The sequence below is a fragment of the Myotis myotis genome, unplaced genomic scaffold, assembly GCF_014108235.1.
Source record: "Myotis myotis isolate mMyoMyo1 unplaced genomic scaffold, mMyoMyo1.p scaffold_m19_p_12, whole genome shotgun sequence".
Taxonomy (NCBI): Eukaryota; Metazoa; Chordata; class Mammalia; order Chiroptera; family Vespertilionidae; genus Myotis; species Myotis myotis.
Window position 1 is genome coordinate 1,951,645 of NW_023416316.1, and position 25,502 is coordinate 1,977,146.

General features: G+C 53.6%; 1 protein-coding gene across 10 annotated transcripts in view; it reads left to right on the forward strand.

The window, feature by feature from the left end:
• The window catches only part of RAPGEF1 (Rap guanine nucleotide exchange factor 1), a 113,108-nt gene that overhangs the window by 65,965 nt on the left and 21,641 nt on the right, over window positions 1-25,502 (forward strand). For 7 of the 10 annotated variants that reach the window (XM_036329291.1, XM_036329290.1, XM_036329292.1 and 4 more), the window contains 7 exons: window positions 7,114-7,199; window positions 7,793-7,945; window positions 8,420-8,543; window positions 8,934-9,117; window positions 10,408-10,908; window positions 16,132-16,331; window positions 18,642-18,800. In XM_036329291.1, coding sequence (XP_036185184.1) covers window positions 7,114-7,199; window positions 7,793-7,945; window positions 8,420-8,543; window positions 8,934-9,117; window positions 10,408-10,908; window positions 16,132-16,331; window positions 18,642-18,800 — 1,407 coding nt within the window. The remainder of the gene's footprint in view (window positions 1-7,113; window positions 7,200-7,792; window positions 7,946-8,419; window positions 8,544-8,933; window positions 9,118-10,407; window positions 10,909-16,131; window positions 16,332-18,641; window positions 18,801-25,502) is intronic. The other 3 variants (XM_036329298.1, XM_036329299.1, XM_036329300.1) reach the window with 1 other exon arrangement.

Here is a 25,502-nt window from a genome sequence, read left to right on the forward strand (position 1 = left end):
TTATTTAACTGCCCCATAAATGTGACTCGGCCCTTTAACTTTGGGCAAGTTACTTCTCTGAGTTTCACGTAGGTTTTTAAATATTTGTCCTGAAGAGCTGATGAATGTTTCAGTAAGATCGTGCATATAAAATACCTGGTAAGTGCTAGGTGCCCAGTGAACGGTGGGTAAGTACTGGTGACTGTAGAAATGTTCGTTTCTACAACAGCTCCCATTTACCAACTTCACAAGGATTTGTGGCTCTTTCCCATGTAATTTCACAAATCTCAGGTTAAAAGATAAACCTCTGCTATTACCTGATCTGCCCCAGGCAGTGTTTTACCTGTGGCCGCCCAAGGCACAGAGACACAGTGACTCTCCCAGGAAGGAATGTAAAGGCCTTCACTTTCCTGTTCTCAGCGACCTGCCCAGCCTAGGGCTGGCTGTGTGGGCCGAGCTCCTCCAGGTCAAACACATACCCCAGGTTGTCCTTTCGAAACCTACACCCCAGTTCCTCCTAACTTTACCATTTACATTGCAGCTTTCTTCTTATCTCGGCCTGGGCTCTGCTCTGTCCTCCTCACAGACCTTCTAGGTCAGGGGTGGGCAAACTTTTTGACTCGAGGGCCACAATGGGTTCTTAAACTGGACCAGAGGGCCGGAACAAAAGCATGGATGGAGTGTTTGTGTGAACTAATATAAATTCAAAGTAAACATCATTACATAAAAGGATACGGTCTTTTTTTTTTTTTTTTTTTTTTTTTTTTAGTTTTATTCATTTCATCGGCCCGCAGGCCATAGTTTGCCCACGGCTGTTCTAGGGGGTCTCCTCTGCAGGCCTGAGACTTTCCCTGGCCTCCCCACTTCCCCTATTCACACAACATTGTTATTTAGTTTTAAAGCCTCATACTGAGAACCTTGGGGTGGCGGCGGGGGACCTTTGGAATATCTGCAGTTCTGTCACTACCCAAAATTGGGCTTGTGCACCAGATTTACTTTGTGTAACAGGAGTATTTTGAAAGAAATGTTCTCCTGACTGTATCAGGATTAGGTTTGACTACTAGAAATCTATTTTTTCTCTTTTATTATTTCTCTTTCATATATGAGAGGCCCAGGGACCAGCCGTTGTGGCTAATATGACAGTTTCACGTATGGTCAGGGCGTAGTCTTCTGCCATTGCTATCTTGCCGTTCTTGCACATGGATTCTACCTCATGGTCCATTATGGCTGCTGCCCCTCCATTCATTAGGACCACATTCCACCCAGCAAGGAGAGAGGGAGCAGGAAGCTGTGCCTTCTCCATTTAAGAGCACTTCGTCACAGGCCTCACAAAACTGTCACTTAACATTTTACCTGACCTAGACACATGCCCAGTAAAATTCTGTTCATAAGGAAGAACAGATATTGTGGGGCACCTTGCTGTCTGCCACACTGGCATTTCAAATAAGCCATCTCTTTTTATTCCTCACTCAGCCTATTTTTTAAATTTTGGATGAAAATTTCAAACATTTGCCGAAAAAAGAGAATCATGTAATGAAGCCTCATCACAGGGCTCCCACAGGTGTCCTCTGGCGGCTAGTCCTGTTTCTTCTGGGTCTCCACCTGCTCCCTGGCTAATTGGAAGCAGACCCAGCCACCACCTCCTTTCCTCTGAAAATAGTGTGATACATAGCTTCGAACAAGACCAACTATTTCTGTAAAGGGCCAGAGAGTGAATATTTTAGGCTTCTCAGGCTACATATATAGTCTCCATTGCATATTTTTGCTTTACATTTTAAATTTAAATTTTCTTTAATAAAGCATTCTTACCTTGAGGGCCTTCCAAAAAGCAAGGCCGGGGCTGGATTTGGCCTGCAGGGTGTAGTTGGCTGCTTTTAAACAGTTTTTCAATTCAGGATCCAAGGGAAATCCATACTACAGTTCATTAATATAATATACTGGAGGCCCGGTGCATGAAAATTCATGCACTCGGGGGGGGGGGGGGTCCCTCAGCCTGGCCTGTGCTCTCTCACAGCTGGGACCCCTCAGGGGATGTCCACCTGCCAGCTTAGGCCTGATCCCCCGGGGAGCAGGCCTCAGCTGCAGTCAGACATCCCTCTGGAAGCCCAGGAGCCCTCGGGGCATGTCTGACTGCAGCTTAGGCCCGCTCCCCACGCTGGCCTAAGCCAAGGTGGACATCCTTAGCGCTGCCAAGGAGGCGGGAGAGGTTCCTGCCATCACTGCTGTGCTCACAGCCGTCAGCCAGATTTGTGGCCAAGCGGAGGTCCCCCTGTGGGAGTGCACTGACCACCAGGGGGCAGCTCATGCATTGAGCATCTGCCCCCTGGTGGTCAGTGTGCATCGTGGTGACTGGTCCTTCCTGGCCTTGGGGTCAATTTGCATATTACCCTTTTATTATACAGGATGTCTACAGTTTCCCCTCCTCTCTAGTTTTCTCCTTGCAACTTACTTGTGTTTTTAGAAAGAGTTATTGCTCCTAAAAGTCCCCTACATTCTGGACTTCGCTGATTCTACCTGTGCAGTCTTGTTTACTGTGCGCCTCTGTCCCTTGAGTTTCCTGTGAATCAGAGGCGGACTAGGATTTGGGGTTTTTGTATTTAGAGAATGCTCCATAGGTGATGCCGTGGGCTTCCATCAAGGGGCACCGGTCCCTTTCGATGATGTTAATAGCTGTTGGTGGTGATTGCCTGGGCCCATTAACTCATTAGGGCTTGTGAAAGGGTGCCATCCTCATTCTCTGTCACTCTTCCTGCGTTACCTGTGACAGAGAACTTCCCCTTGTCAGCGTGTGGTTATCCCAAGTTGCAGTTCTCAGGGAAGCCAGGGGCAGCGCTTCATTCTCCCTTTATTTTCCAGACACCGAAGCAGTGAGTGTGTCCAGGCATCCTCTGCTCTGAGGAACTGAGGTGGTTAAAATATTCTGAACGCGTGCATTTAAGTTTGCGATGGTCTAGCTCACGGCGGTATTCTTGATGATGCCCAGGTCCCATCCCTGACTGGTGAAAGCTCCATGTTTCCGGGTTCCTTTTGAGGTGACCCTGGAGCCCTTTGGTGCTTTCCCACTTTCTGGTATGAAAAGAACCTCGAGGCCTCTTCTTGTGCTCATTGATTGATTGATTTTTTTTATTTATTTATTTTTTCCCCCTGCCCTTGACAATCCCCTGGCCTCCCCTACCCCCCAGTGTCTTATGTCCATTGGTTATGCTTATATGCATGCATACAAGTCCTTCAGTTGATCTCTTATCCCCCTCCCTCCTGCCCCCCAACCCTCCCCAGCCTTCCCGCTGCAGTTTGACAATCTGTTTGAGGGATTGATTAATTTTAGGTGATGGTTTTATTGAAATGTAATCCCCATGCCATACGATTCACCCATTTAAAATGTACAATTTAATGATTTTAGTGTATTCACAGAGTTGTGCAATCATCACCACAATTTTAGAACATTTCATCACTTCAGGAAGTAACCCCAAACCTTCTCCCATTTCTTCCCATTCCCCCATTCCCAGGCAGCCACTGACTACTTCCTGTCTCTAGATTAGCCCATTCCAGACCTTCCGTATAAATGGAGTCATGTACTGTGTGGCCTTTTGTGACTGGCTCCTGTCACTTAGCATCATGTTTTTAAAGTTTATCCGTGTTCTAGACTGTATCACTACTTCATTTCTTTTTATTGCCAAGTAATATTCCATCGTGTAGACACACCACCTATTATTTATTCATGGACAGCGTGACATTTGGGTTGTTTGCCCTTTGGCCATTTGGCCATTATGAGTAATGCTGCTGTGAACGTTTGCATACGAGGTTTTGTGTGGATGTATGTTTTCATTTCTCTTGGGCACACACCTGGGAGTGCAGTTACAGTAACTATGCTTGACCGTGTGACAAGCTGCCAGACTTCCTTCCAGAGCAGCTGCCTCGTTTCACTGCCCAGCAGCCGTGAGCGTCCGGTTCTCCCCTCCCCGACGCTTGTCGTCGTTCTGAACCTAGCATCCCTAGTGGGTGCAGTGGGACCCTTGCGGTTTGGATTTGCATTTCTCTGATGGTTAATGATGTTGAGCATTTTCGTGTGCTCATTGGTCATTTGTGTATCTTTGGGAAACTAACAGTGGGCACCAGAGCCGGACTTGGATTCCTCCAAGGTCATTGAAGGTGGAAGCGTCTCTGGGGTCATTTTCAGTGGAATAAAATGGACATAGAAATACAATACTAGGGATTTAGAAGGCATTTCCATTCAGGATCCAAGGGAATGCGAAGGGGTCACCACTGGCGTTTCGGTGACCTGGCAGTTGTCTGGTTCACAGTCACGGCTGTGGACGCAGTCTTTCCTCACCTGCCCCTCAGGAGGACTGAAAAGTGTGACATCTTCTCGGGGACCTGCCTTCTGTCGGGGGAGTGGGGCTCTCGCCAGGTCACCGTGGAGGGCTCTGAATGAGATTAGGGTGTTGGCATGGTAGCGACATATGTGCACACTCAAGGGTCCTCTGTCTGTGAAGGTGAAGGCCAGGTGAGACTAAAGGCCTCCACTGGTCTCTTCGAGCTGGCTGGGTGGTGAAAAGAAAGCTAGCTGCCCCTCCCGCCCCGCTCCCGCGCAGGCCAGCGACGGGTGGGATGCAGAGCCGCTGCCTTCTCCCCAGCCGTGAGGTCGCCTGGAACGCGGTGCGTGCTCGCACATGTCTGCCTGTCACTCCGTGATGCTTTTTCCGGCGTTCGCTAGTTGAGTTCGTCCAGCTGCTTCTCCAGAAAGATGACATTCTAATTATAATTGCTCATGATTCAGTGAAGAATTTGTGGAATTTTTCCTACGTCAGCAGCTGCAAGTACGCAGGCTTCTCTCTGTTCCCTTTGCCCTGCTCATAAAGCATGAATGTGGGGTATCCACCATTCTGTGGCCTGGCCTCTGGCTCCCCCTGATGCCACCGTGCTCTTCTGTGTGGCCTGGGGACAACCTTAAAGGACAGGCTGCTTTCCCTTCCTCCCCTGGCCGTGGGCCGCAGCCTGCACTCCACTTGCCAGCTCTCCATGTCAGTAACCCCAGCCAGGGAGCTCTTCCTTACAGATTTGTGGGATTTCCTTTAACTTGTAAGTTGTGATAACAGGAAAATAGTGACCTTCTTTCTTCGTCCAGTACTTGGATTGCAGAGATCTCAGTTCCCTGCGTGTCTCTGAGAACAAGTGTCACTTGATAGACGGTGACACGGCACTGGGTCCATGGGTCTGCCTGTGTGTGCTGACGTTCTGAATTAGTATTCCAGAAGTAATGCATGTGACGCATGTTCCTCGTAGAAAAGTTAGGACAAGTGGAGAATCAAAGACAGTGTATTCCTCGTCTTTCCATGCTGTCACACGCTCTTCTTGTGAGTTGGTTCTTAAAGGCAATCTAAAGGTCCATCGTTAAGTTCTATCGTAATTTATATAATCAGTGCCTTGTATTGAATATTTAATTCAAGGAAGATGGAGCAGTCTAATTGTATCTATTACATAGGATGTGGTGATGGCCATCGTTTCTGGTTTAATTTTTACACACATCCATGACATTTTCCTTGGCTAAATTATTATAAAAATAATGCAGATATTTAGGGTGCTTGGTATACACTGACAAGTCGTCCTCTAGACATTCTGTCCAAAGCATTACGCCATTTGCTAGGCCTGGGAGTTTGTATTTTAGTACCACCGAAGCTGGAGACTCTCTAACGATTAGTGACTATTGCTGTTTACATCTGTGAACTTCGATACTTCTTTTTTCTAGTTTGGTTGTTCTTGAAAAAATCCTGGCTCTAGGAAGGATGTTACCTCTCTGCCTTATCACATGGGTTGCGATTCCTGTGAGTGGCATTTTGAGTTTGGAGAGACGTTGCGACTGATTTAGGGACTCGTTGCTGCATTACCCACAGTGTCCATGTTGCCTCCTCTGGCTGTGACTTTCTAAATCAGACGTTCATGCTGGGATGTCCCTCCCCCAGAAAATGGATGCAGAAATTGTGGGGTGGTCTGTCCCCTGGAATACAGCTCAGGAATAAGAAAGAACAGACTAATCGTGGCTACAAAAATGTAGTGCATACTGAGCAAAAGACAGAGCAGGGGCAGAGTGGACTGGGAGCTGGGCCTGGGAGGGCTGCGGAAATGAGGGTAGTCATGGGCACAGTTTCTCTTGGAGATGATGAAAAGCCCTCAAATGGATTGTGTTGACAGTTGCACCACTCCATGCACAGGCTAAAAACCACTGAACTGTACATTCTGAAAGGCTGGATTTTATGGCATGTGAGTTGGGTGCCCATAAAGCTGTTCAGAAAGAGAAAGTGGACACAAAAGAGTACATACTGTGTGATGCCATTCACATCAAGTTCTAGGCAAAAGTGACCTGAGAAGCAAAAGTTAAAGAGTGGAGTCAGGCAGATTGACAGAGCGGTTGGTGGAAATGATCTGTATTTTCCAAGTGGCTCTTATCGGGGTATAGGTGATCGTCAAAGCTCATCTGGGGGAAATGCATTCCAATGAAAAACAAGTAGAGCCTGATGCCATCTTTTCCTCCCCCGGCCCCTCTCCTGCTTCTCCTTCTTTTCTGTTTTAAAAAGTATTTTTTAAAGTTATTTCTTTGCTAGGTGGTATGCCCTGAATTAGCTGTCCATTGACAAAGATCCCAGCCCGTCACCTCAGTATACCAGCTGCTGCCACACCCATACCCAGCTCACTTTGCAAAACCACTTCCCCCGAAGCCAGAGGTGTGGTCATTAGTAGGCCGCGTCCTGCACAGGATAGAACAGCTTTGGAGAAGTAAAGAGTAATTCTTCCACAAGCGGACTGGAATCTGTTCTACCAGGGGAATTACACTGAGTGCTAAACCCAGTCATTGTGAGACAATGGGGTTTGTCATTTCCCCCTTCCAAGAGGAAGTACCTTGATGCATTTGAAACTTCTCGACATGCTCTGAAGATATTTTTGGAGGGCAGGGGACATTTTGGGAAGTCATGCAGATTACCTAAGTCAAAGAATGCTTGCATTTATGGTGTGTGGGGAATCTGTAGGCACAAAGATGTGAGACTCGGGAGTAGATGGCATCTGGTTGTGCAAATTGTACAAACTCAGCAGTGGGGACCCATCCTCACGCCTCACTGCTTTCTCCTCTGTGGGGTGTAGGAGCTGGTCAGGGGCATCGAGAAGGAGGGGCATCCGTCTCCAACAAGCCCAGTGAAACCCAGCTCCCCAGCCTGCAAGCCCGAGGGGTAAGTGCTGACTAACCCTCCAGCCACCGTGCTCACGTTGGCTCTACACTCGAATGGCAGCCAGATCGGGCTGCCACGTTGGGCAGGTTGTTTGCAGCCCACATTCGTTTTTCAGTGAGTTCCGGTGAGTGCCTGTGTTACTCTGAAGTGTGTACAGTTCACACATGCCTTGAAGTATTTCCTGGTCTCAAGGTTAATGGTCATTGGGACTCTTTCTAAGGATAGTGTGTGAGTGGCCCAGTGACCCACACTTTCTGTTTCTTGACCACCGTTTCCTAATTGGAAGAACTTTGGGAAGAAGGTTGGGTTTGGGGGAATTTGACTTTATCTACTACAGGCCCCTAGTACAGACATAGAATAAGTGTGGAGCATTTTAAAAAGCCTTTAGATCATCTCATTGAAGGATTCCTTTTACAGACAAGGAAACTAAAATGCAGTCAAGGGGACCTGGCCAGGCCTCTGTTGTTTGTTGGTGATCAAACCACACTTGCAAGCCCACCTCTAAGTCATCTGCCCGCCTGGTCACATCCTGACCCTCTTTGGACCTGTGTGCTCTGTAACCTTCTGTAACCCGAGTTCTTTGCAATTCTCAGCCAGTCTGAGCTCCCCCTGACGGACAGAGAGATGGAGATTCTGAACAAGACAACCGGCATGTCACAGTCAACCGAGCTGCTCCCAGATTCTACTGATGAAGAGGTCGCACCCCCCAAACCCCCCCTCCCTGGCATTCGGGTGGTTGATAATAGGTAATTTTCTATTTTCCTAGCACTCGCCTCTATTTATGACATCATTTGATGAATGGATGGGTAGAATGAGGTGAAAAGAAGACAGTGCCATTAGGGTAAGAACTGGAGCCCAGCTCCTTGCTTTCTGGAAGCCTTGGAAGTTTGACCTTTCTCAGACGGGGCTTCTGGGAGACTGGGCCCAGCCCCAGCGCCTGCCTCCCCCACACTCCTGGAACTCCCAGCGGCTTGCCTTTTAGCCTTGGCCAAGCGAAAACTGGTCCAATTCCTCACAAAAGGAACAAAAAGGGTTTTTCTGGTTGTAGTTTTTTTGGCAGGTCTGATAGGTTTGTTTTGGCAGAAGGGGAGTGGGGCGGGAGCTGAAAGTGTGAAAAGTAGCTGTGAAGTGTCTTAATAATGAATAATGCTCTACCTTATATCTGTTTAAAGAGTTTTGTTTGGGCTGTTGGTCTGATGGGAATTCTTGATTTGCTTCAGTCCTCCGCCAGCATTGCCACCGAAGAAAAGGCAGTCGGCCCCATCCCCAACCCGCGTGGCCGTTGTGGCCCCCATGAGTCGAGCCACCAGTGGCTCCAGCTTGCCTGTCGGAATTAATAGGCAGGTAATGCAGCCCCATCGAGGAAGGCCAGCAAGGCTCTGGGTTGGGAATGTGTCTCCTCCATCCCCTGCCTTGGTCACCACAGGCTCTCTCAGGCGCTGGAAGTTTCTCTGCAGGATGAGGGGTGGGGGCAGGGGGTGGGGAGGCTGGAGCCCAGGGCTCCAAGCACATCTGAGCTCAGCCCTAGGCCCTCCCCCACACACTCCAGCATTCCTGGAGGCTGCTTGCTGGAAGTCACAGGTGTGGCGTGTTCTGCTTACCTCAAAGGCTGGCCTTTCCCTCTGCTTTTCCCGCTGGCGGTAGATTCTTCGCCAAGTAAACATTCCAGCTCCCTCCCCCCTCTCTGCCACCGTTTCTCAGAAGTGACTGGGTTGTTTTATTTTTGCTCACAAGGATTTTGACGGGGACTGTTATGCCCAGAGGCGCCTGTCAGGAGGCAGTCACTCCTACGGGGGCGAGTCGCCCCGCCTGTCCCCCTGCAGCAGCATCGGCAAGCTCAGCAGGTCGGACGAGCAGCTGTCCTCTCTGGACAGGGACAGCGGGCAGTGCTCCCGGAACACAAGCTGTGAAACACTAGGTGAGCTGCCGGGGCGTCAGCCTCCTGTGTCATCGCTCGGGGGCTTCTTTGGGGTCACGTGGCGACGCCAGTCATTCAGAGCCTGGGCCTCCGTTTCCTCACCTGCACATGAGGAAACCAACATCTGTCTCTGGAGGAGTTTGGAAGTTGAGATGAAGTAACAGTGTGAAAGATATGAACCCCGGGGCGATGCTCCCGTGTCGCTGTTACTGCAGCTAATCTGTCGCTGTGCAATTTGACTCCCTTTGCCAAAATTAAGAACCATCTGTGCTCCGAGCTGTAAGCTGTAAGTGACTGCGCCCTCGTTGGTGCTGACCTCCTGCAGCGTGGGCCGGGGAAGTCTGAAAGGCAGTTGGGTGTGAGGCTGTGAGCATCAGCCGCTCGTGTCCGTGAACTGGAGATCTCACTTCGGAGAGTTCACCTTCAGAACGTAATCAGATTGACAACAAGGTTGCCGTCCAGGGACGTTGATCTCGACAATATTAGGACCAGTGATTGCCGGAAATATCTGACTATATTTTATAAAAAGGGTTAGGAAATCAGGCAGATTATGATAAAGCAATTTGGTGGAATGATATATAGCTATTATAAATCAATTGTGTAAAACAAAATTTTTTTAAAAAATGGAAAAAAAATCAATTGTGATCTATTGATCAGCAGACAAAATCCTAGACCACTTACATAGTTCAGTGAAAGAAGAAAGAATTCAGTGGGGAGGGGCCTTTTGAGGAAATACATCAATTGTAAGCAGGTGACAGTTAGATTGCTGGACTTCGGGTGGTTTTTGACATTTGCCACATTTTTGTAGTGATCGTGCATTTCCTTTTTACTCTTTAATCTTCACCCAAGGATACATTTTTTTATTTTAGGGGGAGAGAGAGAGAGAGAGAGAGAAGCATCAATCAAGTTGCCCCTCCTATGCACCCCAAGCAGGGATCAAACCTAAAACCTAGGTATGTGCCCTGACCAGGAATCGAACCGATGGCCTCTCGGTGATGGAATAGCTGCTCAACCAACAGAGCCACCCAGCCACAGAGCATTTTCTTTTTAACTCAGAAATTCAAAACATACAGGAAAAATCAAGGACAGTAGTCCTCCCATCTCTTCTTGTTGTGACAAGCAGTGAGAAGAATGGAGAATAGAAAAGAAAGCACGGGCCTGTCTAGAGGAGACGGGAGACACGTTTTTTGTCCTGCTGTACTGAACAGGATTGGGCAGCAGCAGGGGGTGGGCTCCTTCCTTTCTGTGGGGTCTTGTGGCTGACGTGTGTCTTTCCTGCTGTGCATGCAGATCATTATGATCCTGACTACGAATTCCTTCAGCAAGACCTCTCCAATGCGGACCAGATACCTCAGCAAGTGGCCTGTAACCTTAGCCCGTTGCCGGAGGCCTTGGGAGAGTCTGGGTCTCCATTTCTCGGTCATCCTTTCCAGTTGCCTCTTGGCAACTGCCCCCAGCCAGACGGGCCCTTAGCCCCAGGACAGCAGACGGACAAGCCGCCTGCCCTCCCCGAGAAGAAGCGCAGGAGTGCGGCCTCCCAGACCTCGGACAGCTCTGGCTCCCGCGTGTCCTATGAGCGGCACCCCTCCCAATACGACAACATCTCCGAGGACGACTTGCAGAACCCGGCCTTGGTGCAGCCCGCCCCCTTCACGCCCTTTGCTGCTATTCTCCCCTTCCAGCAAGGAGGGTCCTCAGCCTCTGTCGAATTTGTGAGTGACTTCACTGCTCCTGAATCAGCGGGTGACCCAGAAAAACCGCCTCCTCTACCAGAGAAGAAAAACAAACACAGTAAGCCTTGTCGAGCTGTCAGGAGGCACATTTTGTCACCTAAATTGGTGGTATGTTATGTGTAATTAGACCAGAACCAAACCACTGGGTTCATAAGTTCATAAAAGGTAGAACACAGGTACGTGGGCACTTCTGGGAGCTTTGTTATGTCACTTCAGTACTGGTGAGTGATTGTAAAGCCTGGGTGGCTGACCTCTTTATGGCTCCTGTACAGTCTCAGGCCTGGTCTCCAGGAATTTGGCCTCTTGTAGATGGAAGTCAGTTGACCTCCTGGCCTGCATACGTGGTGACAGAGAAACAAGTGTCGGGGATTCAGGGCACCATTGCAGCAAGATGTGGGTGAAGCGGGAGGCATGTGAATGTCGGCAGAGTTCCTGCAGCCCCAGGGGGACTCTCTGAGGGTCCCTGAACGGACCAGTTATTATAATACTAGAGGCCCGATGCACGCTGCCTCTGCCTCATCCAGAAGGTCCTCCGGTCTAAGTAGCATATTACACTTTTATTATAGATGATGTTATTGGGGCCCGGGGGTGGGGCTGAAATTTTGGTCATATTTTGAATATTTCAGCTGTGTATTTGCCATCATACTAAGTAGAGTTCCACTGGACATTGTCTTTTCTGCTGGTTCCTCGCTGCTCCACACTGCCTGTCTGCCTCCTGAGCCCTTCCCAGTTCACCGGCACAGCTCCGCTCCGTTTTTCTTGGCAGCCTGCTGTCACCATTTAGATGTGTGCGTGGCCACGTCAGCCCCACACAGCGTTCCCTGGCCTCAGGTGCCACATCCAGCAGACAGCGTCTGCATTCCAGGTTCCCCAGGTTGGGCCCCTCTCAGACAAGGGGAGGTCTGGCCCGGTTAGCCGCAGCAGGACTGACCCAGGGGCCATGGGAAGGAGGGCCCCCTGAGAATGGGTCGTGTACATTGCCTCGTTAGAAACCAGGGCACTTAGGAGGAAGCTGCAAATGGCAGCACCAGGAACACGACCTCCTTCACCTCCCTCCACAGAGCGTTTCAGAGCTGTTGGCCCTCCCCTCCCCCGCCTTCCCTTGTCTTGAGCAGCATGCCGATTGGGACTCACACCTTTCCTTTCCTTTTCTGGAATCCTTTGAACCCAGAACTCAGGGCAGGATTGCATCTGTGCAAACTGCATCTGTGGTGCTGCCTGGCCGAGGAGCCAGGACCACCCTGCCGGCCTTCAGGACAGGTGCAGGCGGCAGCCCTGTGGGGTGGTGTGAAGGGAAGGGAGAGAGAGGTAGCCACTGTTTTCTTAGAACAAGCAATTGTCCGGCAATGTTTCCATTAACTTAGGCTTTGTTTTACGCGTCAATGTAGCGCTTGTGCCTGCAAACCTGTCGAACCTGCCGAGAGCTTGCGGGGTCTGGGCTAAAGCTCCACACACCTGCATACGGCTCCTTACTGCGCCCTGGCCGGAGGGGGGTCACGAGCCTCCGTTTTATAGATGAGGAACCCGGAGCCCAGAGGAACTGAGCCTTGCCCAAGATCTGGGCTGCAGAGCAGGCCTGTGCTCCCAGCGCGGTGCCCGCCTCCCACTCTGACAGGCAGGGATCCCTCCTCGCTGAGATCCCGTTCAGGGGGTGACCCCATGCAGTAGGTCGTCTTTTCTGTGCCCTGTGAGGACCGCAAAGGACTGCGGCTCTCTAGGGCTTGGTCCTCCTTCACTTCCCGAGGGGCCCTTTGCCAGCTCCAGCCTGCAACGCGTCACAGTAGCTGAAGGAGAGGAGGAAGTAATCGTCCTTACGTTTGTGATGCAGGCAGAGCTCAGCCACACACAGTCCCGTGTCACAGAGCAGCCTCGTCCTTCAGGTGCTCTGATGTCCCCAGGGTGCCCAGCCCCTTTTGATGCGGGCAGCCACACAAGGCCCTTGTGCCTGTCTGCCCACTGTCCCGGGTGCCGCTGGAGTGCCAGCCTGCCCAGGGAAGCGGGCCACTCTGTCAGGGAGCCCTATACCAGGCTGCCTTAGAAATGAACTGGCAGGTAGTCGGCGTCACTGCTGCTGCTCTGTGCTTGGTCACATTAGGTCACGTCTCATCCAGGTTTCCCTCGTGGCCAGGTGGTGGTGGTCAGTCCTCTTAGGGAGCAGGTGGGCGAGACCACCTTTGTAAACCCTAGTGGAGTCAGTTGTGCAGCCGCAGCAGCTAGTCTTTTGGGGGAGGAGATATCTTTGCCTGCCCGCCTTTGACAACCAAGTTCCACACGGTGCTTGTTGGAGCTAAGGCATTCTTTCTCTTTTTTTTTTTAATATATTTTATTGATTTTTTACAGAGAGGAAGGGAGAGAGATAGAGAGCCAGACACATTGATGAGAGAGAAACATCGATCAGCTGCCTCCTGCACATCCCCCACGAGGGAAATGCCCGCAACCCAGGTACATGCCCCTGACCGGAATCGAACCTGGGACCCCTCAGTCCGCAGGCCGACGCTCTATCCACTGAGCCAAACCGGTTTCGGGTAAGGCATTCTTATTGGTCCCTTTAAATAAAGAAGGCGATTGCCAGAAAGACACACCTAGAGAGAAGTTCCTATCTACCTTGACCCCAGAGGATGTGGAGAAGAGCAAGGCCATCTCGCTGCCTTTGTGCCTGCTTTCTTCAGCTCAGGGTCTAGATCAGTGGTTCTCAACCTTCTGGCCCTTTAAATACAGTTCCTCATGTTGTGACCCAACATAAAATTATTTTTGTTGCTACTTCATAACTGTCACGTTGCTACTGTTACGAATCATAATGTAAATATCTGAGATGCAGGATGGTCTTAGGCGACCCCTGTGAAAGGGTCGTTCGACCGCCAAAGGGGTCGCGACCCACAGGTTGAGAACCGCTGGTCTAGATCCTTTGGTTTGCTGACTGGTTTGGGTCTCCAGTTAAGCCCTGACTTTGTAGTTGTTTGAAATTACAAAATTAAGCTCTACAAAGTTATCCTTGCCACTTTTTCCTGGCATCTGAATCTCAGCTCTGCCTAGCACGTGCTCGTGTCACTTGTGATGGGACCCAAGGGGAAGCACCCACTCAGGATGGTGACTTGGATCTGCCACCCCTTCGCCTGCCGCACAGGGACTTAGGTTCCTTTTCTTTCCAGCTCTCACCGCCACTTCAACTCCCCTTAGCGTGCGTGCAGCAACTCTGCAGGTAAATTTATTAGTGTGTCCCGGGCAAGGGGGCATAACAGTGCCTTTCCCTGCAAACGTTGGCCACGCATGTGTAGCGCATATCCTAACACCTGGGTGCTGCCTCCGCTACCTGGACAGGGGGAAAGGTGCTGCAGGATCTCAGGCTGCCTGACCGAGACTTTGCTGTAGGAACGTCAACTGCAGGATCGGGTCACAGAGATGGATGGGGATGGGAGAGAGGGCTTCTGCTACAACCCGCCTTCATGGCTTCGTAGGTTTGCCAGGTGTCTGCGCATGTCTGTTCCAAACCGTCGCTTCTCCCAGAAGCCTCTGGAGTCTTCAGAATGGCCTGGCTCTGCAGGTGGGGCTCAGGTCACTAACAGTGAGAGTCAGGAATACAGTGAACACCTTTTACAGCCCCCGAGTGAGTCCTGAGGGCTTCGAGCCTGCCTCCAGAGAAGGTGCCTCCGAGGATGAGGTCACTGAGATGTGACAGCTGAGCTCTTTGTGCTCTGACATCTCACCTCCTGCCTGGTGAGGTCCCTGCTATTGTCTGCTTGGAGGTCTGTGGGTGCTGTCATGCTGTGCCAGTGAGAGAGCCTGCCCCTGCCTGCAGGCAGCTCCCCCAAGGGGTAGCAGCGTGGCGTCAGATGGCGGTGGTGGCAAGGGCTGGGGTTTCCCAGAGGATTGTTGGGGGCAGAGGGTGTGTGCATTTGAATCTATGCCTTTTCTCCCCTCCTCCCCCCAGGGGTTTTCTCTAGCCTCTTAGCTAGAAGGGGAGAGTAGGGTGGCGTTGCTGTGTTTCTTGCACACCCAGTGGGCACATTACAAGTCCCACCCCAGCGGCTCAGCCTGGCAGTGCTGAGGGACACATGTTCCATTCATTCCTTCATTCTACAAATGCTGCGTCCAGACACCTACTGTGTGTCAGCCACTAGTACTACGGCCAGTCTGACTGGAGTGAGAGGCAGCAATCCTGTGACATCTGCTTTGAAAATGCGCCATGAACCAGACCTCTCAGCACCTCACCCCCACGGGGACCTTTCACTGAACAACCTCAGCAGCCCTGATGGTCTTCACAAGACAAAGCAGCGGCGGGCGCCCCGGAGCCCCCCCGTGGGTCCTGCCCATTCACGCAGCCCCGCCCTTCCTGGGGATGGGCTCACCTCCTTCCCTGTCCCCTGGACAGCTGTGTGCTGCCCTCCTGGACCCGTGCCCCTCCGGCCCTTGCCTGGCCTGTGCCCTCTGTGTGGAGGGCTCCTCGCCATCTCACAGAGCTCATCCATATTCTAGACAGGCACCCACTTCTCAGTTCTCCAGGGCCTGGGTGCTGTCTCCTGGAGGGGTGAGCCCCCATGGACAGAGGATTTGTTTTGCTAGCCGCTTAGTCCCAGTACCTGTGTCAGTGCCTAACAATAGTAGGTGTTCAGTAACAATCTGGTGAATGATAAAAGCCCCCAGGTAGCCCTGATCCCTGTGAGGAGAGCTAAGAAGGAAACGAATGAGGGGCAAGGTGGGCTGTGTGAGCTGGGCTGGGGGAGCTGCAGTTAGCTGGGCACAGAGGAGGGTAAGACCCGGAGGGCGGGGAAACGCGTGGGAGCAGCGGGGCAGAACCCCTGAGGGTGTTCCCGGAACTGAAGGAAGACAGCAGAGCTGGACTGAGGTGGACAGCTGTGCTGCCCCGGGAGCTCCACCAGCCCGTGCCCCTCGAGTGCCTGGACATCCCAAGGGCTCTGCAGCAAGGGGACCAGTGCCCCAATGTGCTTTGTAAAAACAGGCTTTATTTCTTAGAGCAGTTCGAGGCTCACAGCGCTGAGCGGAAAGTAGAGAGTTCCCGTTGATCCCTGCCCCATCGGCCTGTCCACTGTCACCTTCTCCACCAGAATGCCCCGTTGGTGACTTCAGTGAACCTGCACTGACGTGTCTTTGTCCCCCAGAGCCCACAGCTGGGGGCTCCCTCTTGGTGTCTACTCGCTGCATTTGCTCGCGTGTGCCCCCATGTCACACAGAGTGGTCTCACTGCCCCACTGCTGGGAGAGGGGGGCCCTCCTGCAGCTCGCCCCCCGGTGCCAGAACCAGGGCTGCCGCTCTCTGTCCGCAGTGCTGGCCTACATGCAGCTGCTCGAGGACTACTCGGAGCCGCAGCCGTCCATGTTCTACCAGACGCCGCAGAACGAGCACGTCTACCAGCAGAAGAACAAGCTGCTCATGGAGGTGTACGGCTTCAACGACTCCTTCAGCAGCGCAGACCCGCCGGACCTGGCGCCGCCCCCCGCCCTCCCTCCCAAGCAGCGGCAGCTGGTAAGCGGCCCCTCCCAGGTCCCCTCCCTGCTGCCAGGGCAACAGGCCTCCAGGAACCAGAAGCACCTCCTCCTCCTCGGGGCAGGGGCCTGGGCTGGTGTGGAACCCCCATCTCCCACATGGGGCTCTCACTTCCCCTGCGCAGCACCCGTGCAGCCTGTCTCCTCTGCTGCTCCCCACCTGGGGGTGGGGGTTCCTTTCCTTCCTGAGCAGCCCATGCAGCTGGGACTGGCTTGAACTCAGAATGTTGCTTTCTCTGCTGACAGTCTCTTGCATTTTTTTCTCTCTTCTTTGGCTCCAATATAGATTCCCAGAAAAGAGGGACTCAGAGCACAGGGCATGGTCTGTGTAGGGCCATCTGTGGCCGATTTACATAATGGGCCTAACTAGACAGTGACTTACTCCTCCCCCTGGCCAGGGATGCCCATTGGAGCAGGATCGCTTTAAACAGAGCCACGCTGTCGGGCATGGCACCTTCCTCCTCTAAAGAGCACCGTGTAAGGCTCCACGCAGGCCGGGGAGCTCAGCTCTGCACGGGCAGGCTGTCCTGGTAGGCTCGGCCAGGCAGAGCACATGAGTGTGCCTGCTGCATGCCTCTAACCTCTCTTAGCTGCCAGTCTACTAGCCAAGCGGACTCTGGTCAGGCACTAGAACACAAGCATCCTGCCCAGCCACGCTGTCCAGAAGAGCACCCCGCAAGGGTGTTCTCGCCTCTTTCAGAGCTGCACGTGCTGTTTTGCCCATTTGCTGGCCTGCCTGGTAGTGTTTTAACAAAGAGGGTGCCGGGGTGACCAGCTGGGCCATCCTCTGTCCATCGCCAGAGGCCCTGACGGTGCTGCCTTGACTTTTCTGGGAGGCAGCGGCCAACTGTAGGACAGAGGTCCCTGGGTCACTCCTCCCAGCCACATGGGGCTCGGCAGTTCTGTGCTTGGGGCTTGAACCCACACCCAGCCCTAGGGGTCCCCGAGCCTTCCCAGCTCCGGAGGCTCCGGCAGACCAGACAGAACCACAGCCAGCATTTTGGGAAACAGCCTGTCTACTGGAGGAAAGGCCAAGCTTGGAGTTGGGAGTCCTGGGTTCCAATCCTGCCATTAACTAGCCATGATCACAGGTTGTGCTCAGAGTCTCAGTTCTTTACTGTCCTGCCCATCCCATGAGCGCCTGAACATGCCGGAATACGAATGTAATTGCTCTGAAAATCTTTCAGGAAGGGACCTTCTCCGCGGGAACATAAACACTGCCCCAGAGACCCCTAACCTAAATGTTTGCTTAAATGTCTGGGCCAGATTTCGTTGAGATTTGAAACCAGCCCCTCTGCAGTGTCCACAGCTGCCCATCACTGTCCTTGGGCATCTTCTCTGTACCGTGGAGCCACAGGCCTCCGGGTGTTTGGGGACAGACCCCTAATGAGCACATGAGGAGCCAGCCTGTCAGAGAGCTCCCAACCTCGCCTCGCTGGCAGGGCGTCCTGAGGGGAGCCCGGAGAGAGCCTGGCAGGGCCTGGGAACTGGGCAGACTCCACTAGAGCACCTCCACACACCGGTGCTTTCATGGGTTTCACATGCTCCGCCCCCAGCCCGTCACCCCCCTTCCAGTAACTTGAGGCTGCGAGCCGGAGAGACTTCCGCATAGCCCACCGCTAGGAGCAGAAGACGTGGGGACAGCTCCCAGGCACATGCGTGACGCCCTCTGCAGGCTGCTCAGCACACCCACTCTCAAATGCAGACTCAGGAAGTGTTACCCACTTTACTCACAAAAATGGGAGTAATAAGTACTCAGTCCTGTTGGCACACGTACACTGTGGAGGGCATGGTTCTAAGTGCTTTACGTGGATATAGCCCTCCAAGGTGTTATCCCTATCTTTCCAGATGAAAAGCCTGAGGCCCGGGGAGCTTTAAGTAATACCCAAGGGCTTCCTTAAATGGCAGGGCCCAGATTCAAACCCAGGCAGCCCAGCTCGATCTGCACTCCGCTGAAGGACAAATGAGTCCATGGTCTACACCACCAAGGAGGGTGGGGGCCCTGAGTAGGTGGGAAAAGGGACTCAAGCGCACTAGGCCTCTCTTCCCCCTCGCACCACTTCCAGGAGACACAGTGTGTGTAGGTTAGCTTTAAATCGACCGTAAGGAAGTGAAGGAGGGGCCAGGAGCCTTGGAAGGTGTCTCTGATCCCCAAACCGAGCCAAGAAGCATCCCTCTCCAGAATGTCCGAGCGGAGTGGGGTTGCAGCCTGCTTAGCCTTTGTGCATACACGCCTGACTGTTCTCTGCTTCTCTCCCTCCTTCCCGTCTTCTCTCGTCCCTCTGTCCAGCAGGCCTCTTGTGCTGCTTCTTCCTTCTCCTCTGTCTCCTACTGTGTCCAGCAAACTAAAGTGGCCTTCACCCCCGAGGACGGCAGTGCCACTCAGGGCCTCAGTGTGTCCGTCTCTAACTCCTTTCTCAGCCGGCACGGCAACTTGCCCGTGCCCTCGGTGAGTGCTCCCTGCCGCTCTTCCCTCGGAAATGGTGGATGGTCTTCCGTTTGTAGCCGGTGCCCTCCCGACGTGTGGGCTGCTCATCGCGGACTCTGCCCTTCTGCAGACCCCTACGCCGGATGGGGTAGGGGATGCGGGGATGGGCCTCTGTGCTCGAGACCGTGTGAATGGGGGGTGCGGGGATGGGCCATGGTGGTGGCCACACTTGCAGCCATATCACTCAGGCATCACCTGCAGAGACGTTCTGGCCTTTTTGTTAAACGGGAATATTCCTCACAAAGGAAGCAAAGCCCAGGAGAGCAGGCTCTGAGAGATTGGAGTTGGAGGGCTGTGTCAGTTAGCTTTTGCTGTGTAACAAACTACCCCAAAACGTAGTGGCTTCAAACAGCCGTGACCATTTCTCATTGCTGAGAACACAGGTTGGGAGGGCGATGGTGCTGATCTGGCCCAGGCTGACTTTGGCTGACTTGCCCGCATCCCTGGAGCCTCAGCTGGGACAGCTGGGCTGACCGCCATCCACACCCTCCGTCCGCCTCCATCAGGCCCGCCTGGGCTTGTCCGGGGCAGCTGGCAAGGTTCCCAGGGAACAAATGGAGGCGTGGAACGTGTCTTAAGACCTGGCTCAGACCTGGCACTCGGCCACTTCCACTGCATTCTCTCGGTTCAGGCACAAGGCCAGCCCGGATTCCGGGAATAGGGAAGTGGATGTGCCTCTTGGTGGCAGTTGCTGGCAGAGGGGATATTTGCAGCCATTTTTGTAAATAGTATTCTTCCGAGACGTAGGGACACTAGCTCCTTAGGAAGCATAGTGTTGTCTTTCACTGGAATCCACATCTGTCCAAAAACCTGAACAGTCGCCGTTCCCCTTCAATCTGCACCCGTGAAACTGGGGGGCGGGCGGGGGCTGGGGGACAGACTTAGGGAAGGAGCCACGTGCGGGACCCTGCAGTCAGCTGCTCCTTGCGCTTTGTTCGTCCTCCCGCCTCCGTCTCCTCCCTGCGTGAGGATTCACACAGTGAGCTTCGGGAGTCCTTCCTGCTGCCCTTGGCTTAGGGCTCCGAGTCCAGTCTTGGCTCTGCTCTGAGTCTCACATGAGAGCGCGGGCAAACTCCTAAACCTGCTGGCACCGCCCTCTCCTCTAACTGCAGTTGCCCCGGGGACCTTCCGAGACCCAGCCAAGCTCGGGGTCCCGGTTTGGTGGTTCCCAGGCTGCATTGCTGGGCACCATCCAGTGCCTGTTGTGAGGACCTTGGGGTGCAGGCTTCCTCTGGGTGCCAGGGCCTAGCTCACAGAGCTCTCCGCGTCCCTGCACTTGCCATATAGAGGGAACACTCCCTCCTACCCCCCCCCCCCCCCGGCCTGTGCACAGACGCCCTCTGTTTCCGTAGCAGGCACTCTGGCAGGCTCCTTTCACAGATCGTGCAAAACTTGGCCCTCAGACAATCCCAGCTCTTGACTGTATTTGCCCTCTATGAACAGAAAGTAAGTGTGGATTATCCTAAGAGTATCTACAAGGTCCCTTTTGAGCAGTTTGGGGTCCCAGGGCTGTCAGTGCACTGGACTGTTTGCTATGGCATGAAAGGAAGTAGGAGGGTGTTTTAACTAAGTCTGGGTCTGAGGGAGGCTGGGCATCCAGCATCCGAAATATGTGAGGTGCTCAGCACCAGCTCCAAGAGGAGCCCAGGGAAAGAGCTAAGGAAGGCGCTTGTCCCGTGGAAGGAAGGCCACCCCGCCCCAGGCTCCGGAGCCGTGGGCGTGGCTGAACGTGTGGAACACTCTTCCCGTGTCCGCTCCACTCTAAGAGGGGCCCCAGACAGGGCTCGGCATGCTCAGAGCGGCCCTTTGTTCCCGACTTTCTTCATCCCCTGGTCATCAGTCTGGTGTGGAATTCTGAAGGGTGCCACTTGGAACACAGCATGGTCAGATCTGAAGGCAGCTCACACTGTCCTTGGCCCAGTGACCTGCCACTTCGACCAGAAGATTCTAACCATCGAAAACTACTTTGCCAAGGGAATTTTTAGACCATAAACCTCTATGGACCGATTTAAATGGAGGTGGGTGCCGGAAACACATTGCTGTTCCCTCTTCCTGGGACCCCCGAGCACAGGGCCTCTCCTGGCGTGGGCCAGGCAGCAGGAAGGGCCGAGGTTGCAGGACAGCGCCATCGTCCTTGTAGGGTTAAAGGGAAAGCACATGTGAAGAGTGTAACTTACTACCAGACGCGCTGCCGGCATTTGGTAAAGAGGGAGGTGTTACAACTGTTTATTATCACACTGAGAGGCTGCTTCCTTTCGGTGGTAGTCCCGGCTGCTTTTCCTCAAGGCTGTAAGTCCTGTAAGGTTAGGGCCTGGACTTTATATGCTTGCAAGCGTGGTACAAAGCTCAGCGCGGAGCAGCAGTGGCAGGTGCTCCGTGATGCTGACCCAACCCAGAGGACCTGCTTCACCCACAAGCATGAGCCCTGACCAAGGAGGCCAGCAGGGCCCTCCTGGCCCCATCACCCTGCTTCCCAGCATCTCATCAGAACAAGCCACTGCTGACTCGCCACATGACGGCCTCTGCTGCCGTGAATCAGATGCACTGCTCGGGCTGTGGCCAGGAACCTGCTTCCTCATTTCCCTCTGCTGACCCAAGAGGCTTTGGCTGCCAGCTGCCCGAGAGTTTTACAAATAGTTCCTCTCTGCTAGGCTCCTCGGAGTGTTCGCCCGGGCCTTAACGCCCTTCCTGCCAAATGCCTGCTTGTGTGGCCAACGGTGCCTCTGACATGTGAAGTCTGATCTGGGCTCCATCCCACAGGGAGGCTTGACACAGCCTTGGGGAAGGAGGTGCATGCAGACCAGCACCCCTCCTGGGTTTCCGAGACCCTCAGGGACCACCTGAGCCCAGGGACCAAACGGTTAGACTCCTGCCTCTTTCGTTAATGCTCAAGGCACTTTGGGTGGTCAGTGCTCTTGGACCAGCTTTGGACACGAGTGCTGCAGGGGACTTGTGGCTCCATGACACCTTGGCCAGGTGCCGCCCCGGTCCTCAGAAAGGTTATGTGGGATGTGAGCCCTAAGGGTTCTGTCCACACACACTTGCCTCTACGCTCATGTTCTCCAGCAGCCTGTCGACCTGCCAGGGCCCTTCCTGCCGCTCTGTGGTGGAACACTTGCCCATATGGCAGAGGTGCAGACACCAGATGGAGAAGCCGAGCCATTTGCTCAGAGCTTAAGTAAGAGCTAAGGTTAGACTCCAGGTCTCCATCGTGAGAAATGGTGTTGACATTTACTCAGTGTTGATTTGCAATCAATATTGAGACCTGGGAGGGCTGGGTGAGAAGTCCCCACATTGGCTGCCATCAGAAGGCCTTGGTGGTGCCCTCCCTCCTGGGAGCACGCACACACCTTCCTTCCCTCAGCTGCATCCCTGAACTGAGGGTCCTCGAGAGACTTGCAGCCAGGGGAGCAATGGGCAGCGGCAGCTCATCCGGGGCTAACCCACTGATCCTGTCTCCAAGGCCCCTCTTCTCTGACTGCTCAGTGAGCCAAAGCAGCCCAGCGGGGCCCTCTTCCTGCTTCTCTCCTAAGCCCTTCCTTGCTCACTGTCCCAGCTTTAACAAGCGGAGCCTCAAAATCAAAAGGAAAGAAGAGGCCTTCGTGTGCGTGCGTGTGCCTCCAGGCTCTGGACAGAGCTCTAGGAGTAAGTGGAAGTTAGAGCCCCTGCGTGCTGTTCCAATCCAGACTGAGGGAAATAGTCCAGTCAGGTTTCTAGAAATGAATGCAAGTCTTTTTAAACGGTAGTAAACCTTTCTGTAAGGAGTGGTGCTGTTGAGGTCAGTCTTCAGTGGCTGCAGAGCGCCCTCCAGTGTGTTGGAGGTTTTTGCACAAAAACAATTAGCCGTGAAACCACTGGCCAAAATGTAATGTTTTCAAGGAAGATCTTGTGATTCCGGTTGCAATAATGAGAAGAAAAGTACTAGGTCTCTACTCTTACCTGTCCTACTACCTAAAATTCTCCCATGAAGAGAATTGTGTCCTCTTTCATCCTTTATTATAAAATCCACATTAGAATTTTCCAGTGGTTTTAAAAAATAGACTCCAAGAAGTTTATTTAAAAATAGAGAAGATGTTCTAACTCCACCACGATTCTGATGCTGCCTTGCTCTGTTAGATGAAGGCCGTGGGACCGACCAGGGCCTCCTGGCCAGGCAGAGGGGATCTGCAGGCGCTCGTGCTTCAGCCTCAGCATCTTCCCTTATGGAAAGTGGAGTTGTCATAAATGAACACAGGGGCATCTGGGACACTGCCCCGGGGCCTAGGGCAGACCCAGGGGATGGCTTTTGCAGACGTGGAGTTAATCAGGACCAGGAAGGAGAGAGGAGACAAAGCCAGCACTCTTCCCTGCAGTCTACCTCCTGGGGTGACAAGCAGTGTCGTCAAGGGTCTTTCCTGGTGACCTAGACGGGAGCGATCACGTCCCATCTCTGAGAACCAGGTCCACATGCCTCTCTGCAGGCGTCTCCTCCCTGGAGATCAGGGAGGGGTTGTGCGACGGCCGCAAGCGGACTTCCTTCCGAGGGAAGTAACTTGGGCCCACACTGTGTGGGCGCTCGGTGGAGCAGTGGGCAGCGGCAGCTCGGAGCCAGTGGCCAGTGCTGAGCTGTGTCCCGGGGAAAAAGCCCAGACCGCACTGCAGCAGATTCCCTCCAGTGTGTTTTCTCACAAGTGGTGGGTAAGAATGGGAGCCCAAAACCAGCTGTCCAGTAGCTTGTCTGTTTTGCTAAGTAGCATCCAAAAGCACTGACACCGTAAGCCTTGATTGAGTCAGGAGCATGCAGTGATGAGCCATCTCCACGCACACTTCATGACAGGAAGTCCAGTCGCGGAAGTGATTGCATTTCCTATAATTCGTGGGGTTGAAGGTTCTCTAAAGCTTGGCACTCAAGTCACTGTGGAGCATCTGGGACACTGCCGCGGGGCCTAGGGCAGACCCAGGGGATGGCTTTTGCAGACGTTCCGAGCAAGGCCTGTGGCTCCGGCCCACAGCTGCTGGCACACCCCGGCCTTCTCGGACGCCCTCAGTCTTCCTTCTGTTCAGAGGAACTCAGTGGCATGGCATGTTGGGGGATCAGGGTTTTCCACTGAAATATCTGCTTTCTTGCCAGCACAACACAGGGCGCCTCCCTGGTCATTGTTCACTCCAGGACTTTAATGGAAAGCAAGTGTCCAGGAAAACTGGTACCCGGCCAGCTTCGGTGACTTGGCTTTTTAGGCTGTGAGTGGCCACATGCTAACATGCAAGGTTGTCATCCCTTACACTCAGAGCCCTTGGTCCCCCCAGCTGTGTGTTTTCCAGGGTGAGTGTGGTTCTGGGGTCTCCTGAGGGCAGATCTCTGCCTCCTGGCTTTGTAGTCCATCCAGCCAGGCTCACTGCCTTGGCACGCTGGTCCTCACAGAAACTCAGCCAGGAGAGCTCGCGTGGTTAGGAGGCTGGTCCTGCAGGGCTATGGCTGGCAGTCAGGGACTGTCACGTGCTCAGGACACTCGCTGAGTGTGAGCCATCCCCACACATCGCCCAGGAGCTGAGCAGTGTGGTACAGGCGTGTGGCCTATCCTGCCGCCTGTGGAGCCGTGTGGTACAGACGTGTGGCCTATCCTGCCGCCTGTGGAGCCGTGTGGTACAGGCGTGTGGCCTTCCCTGCCGCCTGTGGAGCCGTGTGGTACAGGCGTGTGGCCTTCCCTGCCGCCTGCTTCTTCCTCTTTGGCGTCGGGACCAGACCACACTTCATGTAGTTTAAGTGAGATGGTTCATGCAGAACCTTGGGCACCCATCTGACCACCAGGGAGCATTCAGCAAGAGGAGCTGGCCATCATCATCATGAGATAGTCCGTGTGGCCCTTTGAGGGACTATGTGATGTTGGGGGGGGGGGTGCCCCCTCTCCTAACGGCGCTCCTTCCCAAGAACTGGCTCTGGCGCTCTAGCTCTGCAGAAACCTCCGGTCCAGGAGGCAGCCACCTCTGTTTTAGACCCTCAGCCCCGCCAGTCTGCGCGGCTATAAATAAAGCTGCTGTGGAGAGGCAGCCGTCCCGTCAGAGGGAAGGCCGGACACCAGCCAGACCCTAAAATAAACTTGGGGCTCTGCTGAAGTGGTGTTTCTGTCCAGCGGCCAGCTCCGCCTCTCTCCCTGCTCGCATGAGTAAATAGGATCGTGCGGGGCCTGGAAATACTCCAGGGAGGCCGGAGAGACCAGGCTTGTTGAAAATGGTCTGATGATGAGCCCCGACGTGGCCCTCATGTCTGCAGAGCCCCTGGAGAGGGCTGAGCTTTCTGGTGATTAGAGAGCAGCCCTTGCCGCTCTCCGCCCCCAGAAGGTACTCCTCCAGCTTGGCGCCTGTCCTAACAGCACTGCATAGCTTGAATACCAGAGCTGCTCAGGAGCCCAAGGGAAGGAGGGAGGGAAGGAGGGCGGGCACTGTCCTGGAGATGCAAACCTCCCCCCTTTCTCCTTGGTGGCTGTCCCTCCCCTGCAGTGCCCGCCCTGGTGCTGCGGGAGCCTCCTTCCCCAGCTCCCTCTGTGGGCCTGCACCTGGGCAGCACCTGATGCTTGTCTGCTACCCTCCACCCAAAATTGAGACACTGCGGAGTCGGGCAGTGTTCCAGGCGCTCCAGGAATAGCGTGAGAAGCAATCCCTAGGTATTCCTCCGTCCAGCACATC